Genomic DNA, 12,990 nt, shown 5'->3' on the forward strand with positions numbered 1-12,990 from the left:
GTTGCAAATGATGAGGAAGGAAATCTGGGATCTTGCGATCAATTCTTGTATTTTCAGTTCCACCTGACATTACCTTCAAAAGTATCTGATGCCTGTAATTTTCCTCTCTAGTCTTGCTTCTGGGTTTTCTACACAGCTGATTTAGGTTTCAGCTTTCTTGACTCTGCTTTCAGTGTCATCCTTCTGTTGTCCAGCTTCCAGCAGTTTGTTGCTGTCTCTACCCTCCTCTTTTTCTTTGGGTTGTTCTTTATGCCTTCACTATTACTGTAGTGGCCTTTTTATGAGATTAGAGGGAAACTAGTATGTTCAGTTCCCCTATGTTTAACAGGAAGTCTGTCCTCGTCAAACTTCATTTTCTCTTTATCTTCCCCAGAATTTGCCCCCCAGTATCCTTCCATTTTACTATCAGGCGTTTAATCAGGAATTTTAGACTTCTATATTTATTTCTAGATGAAGCGTGAAGGCTTCCTGTGGGTCTTCATAGGATTTTTCATTAGTAGTAACTACCCAAAAAATACAAATTAAAAAAAATAATAATAAAAAGGGGTAAACATGGGAAAGTCCCAGTCTTAAGAGGTAACTCTGTGAAGTGGAATTCCTTTTATATTTAAATGTACTTTCTACTAAGGGACACATCTTAATTCTAATATTTTGGGGCCTTATGAAAGTTTATAGTCACAAGACCTGTCATGATTTTATACACAACAGTCTCACTGTCCTGGGTGGAATCTGAGGCTTTTTAGTCTATCATAGAAACATCTGAGTATTCACAGGATACTGATAGTATTCATGGGATATTAGTGCTTTACACTTAGTAAATTTGAAATGGCTCAAAGCATACTGATTTCTGAAAGTGTATTTTAAGTAGCGTTCCCTTCTCCCCACACTTTACATCACGGTCATCAGTTCTCTTCCAAACATCATATTGCAAGAGTACAACTAGTCAGTGTATCTCTGCACCTGTTCTGGCTTGGCAAGGATAACACCTTTAATAGCTGTGAAGTCAGACACTGCCCTCATGGTCGGGTCACCAATATACCCATTCACTCTATTGATAGTGCAGCCAGCACATTTCTCCAACACATACATGATCTCAGCTAATATCCAGTGACAGCTCTAGAGGAAATACCAAGTAAAATGTAGAGATTCAGGAACATTTGTAATAGATAATCCAGGAATAGTTGCACTGATTTCAAAGACAGAGTTTGAAAGGAAGAGGGCACAAGCTTTAAAGACTCTTGACTCCAGGTATTCTTTGTTCTCAGGTGCCTTCTTCACCTCTCTGAGGCTGGACATTTAAGTTCCCTTCAGGCATCCAAGAAGGACTTTGGTCTGTTATCTCACAAGTCCTCTGTTATCTCCTAGTCTGTTACTACGCCTTCGTACAGGTGAACTTAAAGTGTTAGATGTAAAAGATTCTTGAAGTTTCCAGATGTTATCAGGGAAGCTCTACAATGAGCTATTATTAGAATTAGGGCTATGACTTTGGTCCTTTCCAGAGCCTGAATTCAGTTAAAAGGTGACTGGCTTTCCACCAAGTAGCTCTTCCAGTTTTCAAGAGCTAAGGGATTAATCTCTAGAAGGAATATTTTTTGTGTACAGTTGCATTATCCCTATATAAGGTAATAGCAAGAATTGAAAATATGAATAAATAGAGCAAGTATTCAAAAGTACAGGTAACTGCACCAAAAGAGAATCTGTCATAAGCCAATACCTGTCTTATTTCCAGGCCTGAAAACTAATTTGGAAACTTTTTAAAATGTAAACAACAAAAATGAAATAATGTATCCAATGAAAGTTGTAGTGGAAAAGGCGAACTTTTCTGTAAGCAGCGTCTCTGAGTTACTACAGAGCAGACCAAGACCATAACCCAGTGTGTTCAAGTTAGATTTGACAAGTGCTCAGCTTAGTGTTTTGCCAGTATTAAAATACTTCGTTAGGGAGAGACCTGGCTAATCTTTAAGGCAAGCAGTAGTGACTGTGGCGTCTGTGTTTAGGGTCATTGGCTGAAACAGCAGAGGTGGCAGTTCTTCACTAGGAAAAGAAACATCCTGGACACGAGCATAAGCCTCATTAGCTGTCATCCTGGGTCTTGACATGAAGCTTATTTCTCTGCATAAGAAAAACATAGCACAATACCACTATGACCGTAACAGGTAAGAAGGAGACTAAGGAGCGAAGCCTATTCCTAGTCAACGTCCAAAGTTTCCTGATTCGTCACAAGTATCCTTTCAAACTCCCTTTCCTCCTCCACTGCTCTATCAGACCTATATTGGTATACCAGAGTTAAAAACAGAACTCCGACTAATGTCCACAGCTGAGAAGACAGTTAACAAGAAACCATTTATACTGCTAATCATATTGAAAATGTCCTCTGTCTTCCTAATACTTAGGTATGTGTTTGTCAAGGATAATACATTCAAATTTCACACAGCAAGGACCTGGAATTAGTTATATTTTGCACCCTGACCAAAGAATAAAGCCTAAGGCATGAAAAATGATCATGCTTTAAATAAAACTGCAACACAGTGCATTTTTTAAATCCAAAGAGGGTTGCTTTCTGGGTAGGGATGTTCATGCATTAGCTTGTCCATTACTTAAGAGACATCTGGTGCCCCTTTGGGCACCTTCTCTGGTCTTTCCCATGGGGAGGAGCATCTATTTCCCAGGCCAAGTATTGCCATGTGGTACTTGACTTTTTCAGTGGTCACTAGTCTGGATTGTTATCTGTGTAATGAAGCAATGTTCCAGGTCAGACTTACAGAGGGTTGTTTATGTAGGGAGTGTGTCTGTGCAGTTAAGTTGTGTTGACAGTTGAGGTCGATCTTGCTGTATGGCACTGCCTAGGTCTTAGACACTAGAACAGTTTGTGATCAGACACCAACTTGCTCTATGGGGTCTTTCCAAGTTGCAATACAAGATTGTGAATTCATTTCTCATATAACACCCTTCCGTCTAGTTTACCTATCATCTTTCTACTTTCAGCACTGTTAAACCTATTAATTATCCTACAGAAAACAGAGCAGCATAAGGGCACATCTCCTTAGGCTAACTCCTCTCCTTTTGAGGAGAGATTTAACTCAAACCGGGGCAGTGGACGAGGCTGGCCTTGATTTGCAGGATGAATTTGGAGTAATCTCCTAGGGGTTGCACTTCAGGGCTTCTGGAGATCTCCCAACCAAATACATGGCCTTTTGCCAGTGCTCTCACATCCACAAGTACCAGAGGCGACACTGAAAAGAAGAGTTCTGACATCAACAAGTGTTTGACCCAATAGGACTTGCAGAGATGCTGCACTTCAGCTGGAAAAGTGGATAGCATACACTTCACCTGAGTGACTGTCAGCCTTGCTGGGTACAGGTTCATCAGCTTCCATGAGGCAATAAAAGTAAACTCAGCAGTCGTTCACCTCATGGGCTTCCTGGTTCTACTGGCAACTGTTCAGCTGTGGAACCTGCTGGATCCTAACCCCAGGCTGCAGGTCGTCAGTAGAGCACCCAGCAAAGCCTGGGACAGCTTCCTGCTATTCATCCTGATCCTGCTGACAGGCTATGCCATTGCTGTAAGCCCTCGTTCCCACTGCCTTTTCCTAAAAGCAGTGCTGGCCTTGGAATCACATTGCCTCCCTGAAAAAGCACTGTATCAGAAACCATTAGTTCAAGTTAGCAATGAGTTCTGGAGAAAAGAGTGAAGAAATCTTTTAGTTATAGTTCCATACTTTAGTAGTGAGACTTAAATGCAGAAATTTGTCTCATCTCCTAAAATTTAGCTCACAGGTTGATGTGAAGGTCAAATAAATTGATGAAAACACTACATAATTAAAAAGGAAATATGGGTGTGTGTGTGTGTGTGTGTGTGTGTGTGTGTGTGTGTGTGTGTGTTGGTGGGGGAGGGTTTCTTTTAGGCATAGTGATTTGAATGGCCACTAAAGCATTTCTTTCATTTCCATTCTCTTTGGTTCTGTGTTGGCCTCCTTATCAAGCACCTCAGGAGGGAAAGAACTGAAACCAGCTTCATTACGGTCTACCCTCTCCTGACTGGTCTTTGTCCTTTCCAGTTTAACCTGCTGTTTGGATGGAGCATCTGGGACTACCAAACTTTTTTCAGCTCAGCAGTGACTGCTGTTGGTCTCAAGATGGGAATCTCTCATCACAAGGAGGTAAAAAACCCCATCACGGTTTTCCTGCAGGATTCTATTTGGTTTTTTATACTTAAGGGGAGAATTGCTTACAAAAAAAGCAGCCCTTTCTGCACCACTGCACACTGGAAAAGGGAGTGTAGATCCTTTGCCTTTCCATTTTATGGTGCTATCTATGAATACAATTTGAGTGGCTGTTACTTTCAGAAATGTGCCCTTTTCAAGCACCTAGTCCCACTTTCCTCATTTCTTATATTCTTAGACGTATTGCCAGGACACTAGGCCTCAATTTATACTCTCATAACCTACCCAGATTAACATTATTTGCTGTTTCTGTCTCCAATGGCCCTTTTAAGTATACAATGAAGTATACTTTTAAGAAAATTCGGCAGGTATAATTCCAGAAAGAACTGCAATATTTGTTTATAGTTAATAAATGCTCATTTCAGACAGCTTGTATTCTCCCCCTAAGAACTATCAACACAAGTCTCTTCTATTCAGTATAAAAAGTATAAAAAATAAAGGAGGGGGGCGCCTGGCTGGCTCAGTCAGTAGAGCATGTGACTTGTGATCTCAGGGTCAGGAGTTTAAGTCCCACATTGGGTGCGGAGCCTACTTAAAAAAGATAGAACAAGGAAACCTAGATGAGGATTTGTAGCCCTAGCATATATAGACTTGATTAGGACAGAAAAAACTACAATTCAAATTAGTGAATGAAGCCGTCACTCTTGGAACACTTTATTTACTAAAGCTCTTAAGGAAGTAACAATCACAACAATAAGCTTTTGCTAACACCTCCTTTTTGACTTAACTCTTTTTCTGCTTTAATCATAATCATATACAATGTGAAGGGAAAATGGAGTATACTTACTGGGCAAAGTCATATAGCACAATCTGAGATTGTCCCAAGTTACTTGTTGACTTAGAGTAGCTATAATTAAGCACTTTTAAGTGGATGATGTATTGTTACTAGGATATATTTGGTCATACATATTTCCATCACAGTGGTATTTATTATAAACATTCACCCTCTAAGTTGTTGGGCTGTTTTTTTTTTTATTATTATTATTATTTTTCTTTCAGCGTTTTTATTTATGGGACAGAGAGAGACAGAGCATGAACTGGGGGAGGGGCAGAGAGAGAGGGAGACACAGAATCGGAAACAGGCTCCAGGCTCCGAGCCATCAGCCCAGAGCCTGACGCGGGGCTCGAACTCACAGACCGCGAGACCGTGACCTGGCTGAAGTCAGACCCTTAACCGACTGTGCCACCCAGGCGCCCCATGTTTTGTTTTTTTAACAGTACCCTAGTGGCAACAGTGAATGAGCCAAAATATCAAGGGAAAAAGTGCATCATTTGTTAAAATGAACATGTAAATTAAAATGCTGTTATGGAAACCACTCTAGTAACCCTGTATTTGAGAGATGTCTTTATGCTGAAAAGACTAGCAAAACTCTGCAATTACACTTTAAAGATAACACTTAAAAAAACAACCAACTATGCTCTGTCTCTCTCTGTCTCAAAAATAAATAAACGTTAAAAAAAAAAAAAAAAAACCAACCAACTTAGGGGCACCTCAGTGGCTCAGTCAGTTGAGCATCCAACTCTTGATTTTGGCTCAGGTCATGATCTCACAGTTCATGAGTTTGAGCCCGGCTTGGGATTTTCTAAATAAATAAAAAGAAAAAAAGACTAAAAAGCCAGTTTTTATGGTTAACCTGTTAAATTTTATTAGAATGCTCCTGTGTTTAAAGTAGAGGTCATAGAACGGCAGAGACAGTTTTCAGGATTTCTGATGTATTTTTTCAGTAACCTTTTGCTACTCTTTCAAACCTCCATGTTTATATTTTCCAGAACTGCCAAAACTCACATGGGTTTTGAATTATAGTGCTATTGTGACTCACCTGTTTACCTGTGAAAACACTGAAGTCAATTATTTTTATACCCACCCAGTCTATCATTCTTTCTCTTCTGTCCACTCAAAAGTATTTTCCTTTTTAATAATTTTGCTTCTCCAAGTTTCCACCAAATATTTTATGTGACTATATCCCAAACATAAGCATATAACTTACATTTTTAAAGTAGAAATTAAACTGACAATCTTTAAACTCAAAATTTTATTCTCTCTTTCCAGGTTGTTGTTTTAGAGCTAATCCTGGGTTCTTTTCTGATCCTCACCAGTGTCATCTTGATAGTACTTGTGATCATTAACCTTTTTGTTTGTCATCCTCATGGCCTTTGGTAAAGAAAGTCCCTTAAGGTAGGTAACTCTCTGGCTCAGTAACTGAAATATAAATGTCATGATTCTTCTATCATTGGAAAAGCTCAACTGTTGCTGCTCTTAGGTAGACATAATGCACAGTATTAGCATATTCCCTTTATTGGTCTCTGCCAACCATTTTTATAGGAAACCCAGTTTACCAAGACTATATTATGTTCTATATCCACTGTCCTATAAACACCTGGTCCTCCGCTATTTAGCAGAAACACTCCAATGCCTGACAGTAAATCATAAAAGGAAATTTCCAGTATTACTATTCATACTTTTTTTTGGTATCTTGTGGTACTTTTTCTCTCCAACATCAGGATCAATTGTTAATTTCCCCCACTTTTCTCCTTTTGTCTTTGAACAGACTCTAAAAGAAGGTGCATTCACAGATGGTGCTGCAGAGAGTTTGCTAGGAATCCAGCGGCACCAGAACACATGAGCAAATGGTCATGATAGCAATGGGCATTAACAATGGAGCCTGGCTCCATTCCCAGCCTGGCTTATTACTACTTAGCATATTATTACTTATCTTTGCATGGCACAGTTTAGAAAATTACCAATGTTTATATATAATGCACTGTTAATTTTGTAAATCACTGAGGAATCAAAATCCCCTGTGGCTGCAAGTTCTTCTGTTTATAGATCACGGTCAGGAAAGGGTTAACCCTGTAAGAGTGATACAGAATAATCCAGCTCTGCTGCCAAACAACAAGTAAAAAAACACTCATCACCAATGTTTCAGTATGGCTGTGGGAAATATAAATGAATCACAAGTGGGCTCAGAGCAGCTTACTTTTTTTTTTAATGTTTATTTTTGAGAGAGAGCACAAGTGGGGTAGGGGCAATGAAGAGGGAGACACAGAATCCGAAGCAGGCTCCAGGCTCTGAGCTGTCAGCACAGAGCCCAACAGGGGTTAGAACCCACTAACGGTGAGATCATAACCTGAGCTGAAGTCAGACGCTTGACTGACTGAGCCACTCAGGCGCCCTGACAGCAGCTTAAAGATAAATGCATGAGGTTTGGGTAATGGAGAGCCCTGTCCCAGAGGAGTAACCAAGCAAATTCACAAATGCTATCTAGGCTTAAATACAGAAGTTGAGGGGCGCCTGCGAGGCTCAGTCAGTTAAGCGTCTGACTCTTGATTTCGGCTCAGATTATGATCTCATGATTCATGGGTTCAAGCCCCACATCGGGCTCTGTGCTGATAGTGTGGAACCTTCTTAGGATTCTGTCTCCTTCTCTGCCCTTCCTCTGCTCACTCTCTTGCAAAAATAAACATTAAAACACACACACACACAGATTGAAATGGGCTCCTCGCTGCTGCAGGTCCCCATGACCCAGGGAACCAAAGAGTTAAGGTCTGGCTTGTGCCCAGCATGGGTCACTGCTTAAAATAATCTCCACTAAAATCCAAATGCACCTCATCGTTTGACCAAACCAAATTCAGCAAGGCACAGAATTTTTAACTTTATTATCAGCTACTGAGCTATGAGATAGATACAAACCAATCAAAAACACTAAAGTTGCTTGAAACAAGTATATACATTACCCTACACATAAGCCAGAGTCCTACCTTCTGATCCCAAAACCATCCCTCTGGGGAAGGACAGCCTTATCTACAGGGAAAAGGAGCACATTAAGTTACAACAGTAATAGTCTCATCCATCTAGGAAAGTAGTGAACTACAGCCACGTTTTTTATGGGCACCAAAAAACTTTCTGAAATCAGTCTTTAAAGGTTCTCTTAATCATAAAGTTTTCAAATGAAAACAAGAACCCTTCTTCTCCTGTAGGCATTCCAGCTCACTACCCAAGAGATTTGAGTACTTCTATTAAGGCAACTGGAAGCCCACCTTAGCCTTGAATGGTGACTTCTGCCCAACATGTGACCTGTCCGCCATTTGCCAGTAAATGCAATCCAACAGAACATGCTATGGGGAAAAACAGGAATTTATGCAGTGTTGCCCTCTGGTAAAAGGAGAACACAGCACTCAAAGCAAAAGGCCACGGAGGGCTCCCTGAGAATCCAGCAGAACTAAGAGAAGCCTTCAACTTTCCAAATAAACTTTGCAACTGGATCCAGGTAGAACAATGCCCTGCAGCAAGAAGTAGTGTGTATGCCAATGAGAGGACCCAGCTTCCAAGAACTGTTAAAGAGGCTTCCAGCATCAGTCTCTCTTCCCATTCATATCACACCTTTTTGTCTTGATTCTTGCTCACCACAAATCCCTCTGTACAGAGGGGTTTGTTTCTAAATCTAGAACTTCAGCACAGGACTGAGAGAGACTTCATGAAGTAATGTCCTCCGTGTCCAGCCATCTTTGGCAGCTCTCCTTACAATGCTTTCACCTTTTCCCTGCGGAGGGACAGAAGGACAGGTGACGGGCGAACCTGGGATCACACTCAAAGGAGACGAACAAGCAAGGTTGCCAAGGCTGCTCTGGCCTCGTTGACTCTAAATGTTAGTCTCTTAAGAGCAACAGAGAACTGGAAAGCAGCAGAATTTAGAGCAGGAAGAGAGCCCAAAGGAAAAGTGTGCTCAGTGATGGTAAGAGATGAAAAAGAATTGCACGGAGATTCTTTGTTACAAGGAGAAACAGTGCCGTCTCAAATCCCAGAGCCTGGAGGTTGCCTGGCTTAAGAGATCTAGGTTTTCTTTTTTAACTCTTCAAATCTCCGGGAAAGATCATCAAAGTCAATGTCCTCAGATGCTGAGGTGTTGGCACCAGCAGATGCAGTCGGTAGTGTGTCTGGCACAGACGGCAACTCTGGTAGTACAAAGTTGTCGCAGGTGTCCACAGGTCTGGAAGGGGGCTTTGCGGGGGCTTCCGGCTTGGGCCCAGGACCTAATTAAATAAGGGTAAGGAGCCCAGTGTTACAAAAGCCAGAGAAGGGGCTCAGATCCTCAAAGCCCACAATCCCCTTTGGCAAAAACAATGTAACTATCAAAACACAGAAGAAAAATAGGATTAAAGATCAATAAAATTTTCAGTACAATTAAGATCTACATTCCCTTAATACAGTTGAATCCTGTTTTACTTTCCTATGGTAAGAAAAAAGATTAAGAGAAGCATAAGAGACTGTTAAAAACTGAGAACTGAGGGTTGATGGGGGGTGGGAGGGAGGGTAGGGTGGGTGATGGGTATTGAGGAGGGCACCTTTTGGGATGAGCACTGGGTGTTGTATGGAAACCAATTTGTCAAGAAATTTCATATAAAAAATAAAATAAAATAAAATAAAATAAAATAAAATAAAATAAAATAAAATAAAATAAAATAAAATAAAATAAAATAAAAAAAAGAGAAATTCCAGGTGTGGTACATGAAACCAGGTACACAATGCATTCTCTTAGACTATGCCCTTTCACAAAGGTCTGCTCCCATAACAACAAAGTCCAAGGGGTGGCACTAAAATTCTGTTGGAATGAGCCACTCTTTAAGGATTAGGGGAAGAAAAATTTTATAAGGAATATTAATGTCTACATTGTTTGATGTAATAGAATCAGAATTTCCACTCTTCCATTTTGTATTTTACAAGTTAAAATCATCCCCCTTTCCGTTTGTATCTAAGTTCTAGAAAAGGTGAACCTAAACTATAGTTTTAGAAAATAAGAACAGTATTTGCCTCCAGGGTAGAATAGACTGGGAAGGAACATAAGAGAACTTTCTGGGGTGATGGAAACTTTCTACACCTTGACGGAAGTCACTATTACGTAAAATCAAAACTCATCAAAATATATACTTCTGTGTATTTTTTTTCTATGTCAATTATACCTCAACAAAACAACTATCCTCAAATTTTAAAAGCATCCCCCCACCCTGGGATTCTGAAGTGCTAGTAGTGTTTTATTTTCTGAGTGGATGGCCACACAGCATGCTTGCTCTGTGAAAAGTCACTGAGCTATTCACTATGGTTTTATCTACTGCCCCCTCATTAATGCCCAAGTTTGTTAATATAAACACGTATATAAATACAAGTAATTTTGATACTTCTAATACAATGAAAGTTGAAGCAGCAAGAACATCAAGAACTTAAGGTTGAAAGAATAATACCACCAACAGAAACAAGGAACTTGAAAGATTCTCTGGGGCCAGAAAGGTATTTTCTTTATGGACAAGGGAAATCCTGAGTTCTATTTTTGTCATACTACACTCAGGGAAAGGACAGGGCATGTGGGTAAAATGCCACGGACATGAAAACTTTCTCTGAGGTGGAAGCAGTAATGAGAAAACAGCAAAAAGGTTCAGCACTGAGGGTTTCTGACTCACACTCACCAACAATCTGTGCAGAAGAGACATTCTTATCAGCATTAACGTCATCAACCTGAAACACAAATACTGTTACCAAGGGAGAAAGCAAAGGCATTACTAGAGAGAAAGTACTGATACTGGTATAAGCCCCTGTGTTTTCCAAAAGCTAAGCAGAAGCAACAGAACCACTCCAAACTGCCCCTCCACCCCCTGTACTCTTTTCTGATCTTCCAGCTAGACAGATACCACATTAAACTCTAAACCACCAAGCAGAGAAAAAGGAAATTCTTACCACACCATAACACCTCTCTTTGATACCTTCACCTTCTGTGCAGAGAGAAAGCACTAACCCACTGAATTCATCTCTCCAAGAACCAAGTCCTCAAATACTGAAGATCTTCTACCTCATTCCTAGAAACAGCTGTGGGCAATGCTTCAATGCATGCAAGACCAAACTTAAGAAAAACCCAAGCCCAAGGGGAAAACCAAAGGAAAGAACACTAAACAAGTTCAGGAACAGGAGGATCTCCCAGCAAACGCCATATCAATTTGTTTTCTCTGTAATTCATCAGATGGAAGGAAATAGGTCTCAAAAGGCACATACTAGCTAAGGAAACAAAGCTGACAGAAAAGGAGCCCTCTAATTTGGAATCAAAGCTGTGCAACCACCAACAATTCAAGGAATGATTATATTTATAATAAGTTTTACCTACAAAACTAAAATGTAAAATTAGTAATATCGGCTGAAATTTACTAACTGGACACTTCTATTTAAGACAAAAATCTGGCCACTATTCCTTTACACAGTGTTGAATTCCTAAAACTGGTATTTTAATTATGATATTCCAACAGCAGGACTATACCAACTCAAAACAATTCTCTGCCCTACTCCAAAAAAACTAGGCAAGTGCCCTACGTGAACTTTCTAAGAGACCTTCAGCTCCTTCCTGATTCCTGGCTTAATTGCAGACAAAGCATTGCCACCAATGATGATGTTGCTGCGGCCGCCACCACCCAACTTCCAGGGTAATGTTAAAGCAACACAAGAATCCAAAGCAAGAGCAATGATGGTACCAGGAATTGATCAAAACTTTGCCTTCCCTGTGGCCATTATTTTGCTCTCTCTTCATGGGAGTCACTCTCCTGCTGCTTACAAAAGAGGCTCAACCACTTACAGATTCATACGATGGGGGAGTTGCTGGTATCTGAGGTGGATGAATATTGGGAAAAGCCTGGTAAGTCCCCATTGGCAATCCATTGAAATCCGACTGCAAGAGGAGAAAGGTAACATCAGAGACACGGCCCCAAAAAACCCGAGTTTTCTGAGGTTTGTTGTATGGTAAAGGAGATATACATATATTCAGTGTATATTCAAGATATATATTGAATATATACATATATTCAAGAGCCAAAAAAGAGAAAAAAATGCCTAGAAGAATTCTAGATCTTCAAAGATCTATAGCCAAAGGCTAGTTTTCAAATTACTAAATTAACCGCTTCCATGTTGACAAGGAAAGATTATAATCAAACTCTCCTATTACTAGTAATGACCTTGTCTACAAAATGTCTACAAAAGAAGTTTTTCCACCTGGTAATAAGCAGTATTCATGTTTGGAAAAAACTAGTATGGCTGCAAAAGGTCCCAAAGGTTATTTACCAGTAAACCTATTGGAAAAAGTTTCCTTAACACCATCTCTCTGTATTTTCCCACATCATTAACTATAGACAAACCAAAAGACTTTTTCCAAATCCCGGTATTTTTTTCCACAATATGATCACTAATACCAAATGTTCTTACTGCTCAATCTTGACAACCTACAACTTTTGTGTGTATTCATACAGCCAATGTGTCTCTTCTTCTATTACATTTTCTAGAATTTATATCCACGCTTATATGTATACTTACTGGTCCCTTTGGAAGTGGGTAGGAAAAAGGAGTACTTGGAGAGGGCATGGGCATAGGCACAGGCATAGGCACTGGCACTGTTCCGTCAGGTCCACCAACTGGTGCAGCAAAACCACCCCCTCCTCCTCTTCCAGGGCCCCCTTTCTTCACATCATCTGTGAATCCAACATCAATAAGATCGGTCTCTATGCCAGGAGGAGCTTCTGCCTGAGAAGAAGAGAGAAACCTGTATCATTAACCCACACTGCAGGCCAGATCCCCCAGAAGTAGACTCAGAGATGCAGGTCAGCATGGAGGAAGTTTACTGGGGTAGTCTCTTGGGATAAAGACTTGTGGGGAGTGAAGGAAGCAGGGCTGGGCAAAGGGAAAAGCTGGGCTGCCATGTAGTCATAGCAACTGCTCAGTCAATTCCTTAGGGAGCTCTGGA

General features: G+C 40.4%; 2 protein-coding genes across 7 annotated transcripts in view; one reads left to right on the top strand and one right to left on the bottom strand.

Moving 5' to 3' along the window:
* PKD1L3 (polycystin 1 like 3, transient receptor potential channel interacting) overlaps positions 1-9,425 on the top strand; it is an 84,511-nt gene extending 75,086 nt beyond the window's left edge. The window contains 9 exon segments of the mRNA XM_045045855.1: positions 1,121-1,292; positions 1,295-1,321; positions 1,324-1,388; positions 1,998-2,077; positions 2,079-2,156; positions 3,361-3,562; positions 4,058-4,159; positions 6,273-6,358; positions 6,360-9,425. Of these exon segments, the coding sequence (XP_044901790.1) occupies positions 1,121-1,292; positions 1,295-1,321; positions 1,324-1,388; positions 1,998-2,077; positions 2,079-2,156; positions 3,361-3,562; positions 4,058-4,159; positions 6,273-6,358; positions 6,360-6,402 (855 nt within the window). The 3' untranslated portion in view covers positions 6,403-9,425.
* The window catches only part of IST1 (IST1 factor associated with ESCRT-III), a 31,699-nt gene continuing 26,559 nt past the window's right edge, over positions 7,851-12,990 (bottom strand). For 4 of the 6 annotated variants that reach the window (XM_023245043.2, XM_023245042.2, XM_045047289.1 and 1 more), the window contains 4 exons: positions 12,564-12,770; positions 11,833-11,925; positions 10,682-10,730; positions 7,851-9,253 (listed from right to left, as the gene is read on the bottom strand). In XM_023245043.2, coding sequence (XP_023100811.1) covers positions 9,054-9,253; positions 10,682-10,730; positions 11,833-11,925; positions 12,564-12,770 — 549 coding nt within the window. In that variant the 3' untranslated portion in view covers positions 7,851-9,053. Of the gene's footprint in view, positions 9,254-10,681; positions 10,745-11,832; positions 11,926-12,563; positions 12,771-12,990 lie in introns of all 6 variants that reach the window. The other 2 variants (XM_023245044.1, XM_023245045.1) reach the window with 2 other exon arrangements.

This window comes from Felis catus, chromosome E2 (genome assembly GCF_018350175.1).
Source record: "Felis catus isolate Fca126 chromosome E2, F.catus_Fca126_mat1.0, whole genome shotgun sequence".
Taxonomy (NCBI): Eukaryota; Metazoa; Chordata; class Mammalia; order Carnivora; family Felidae; genus Felis; species Felis catus.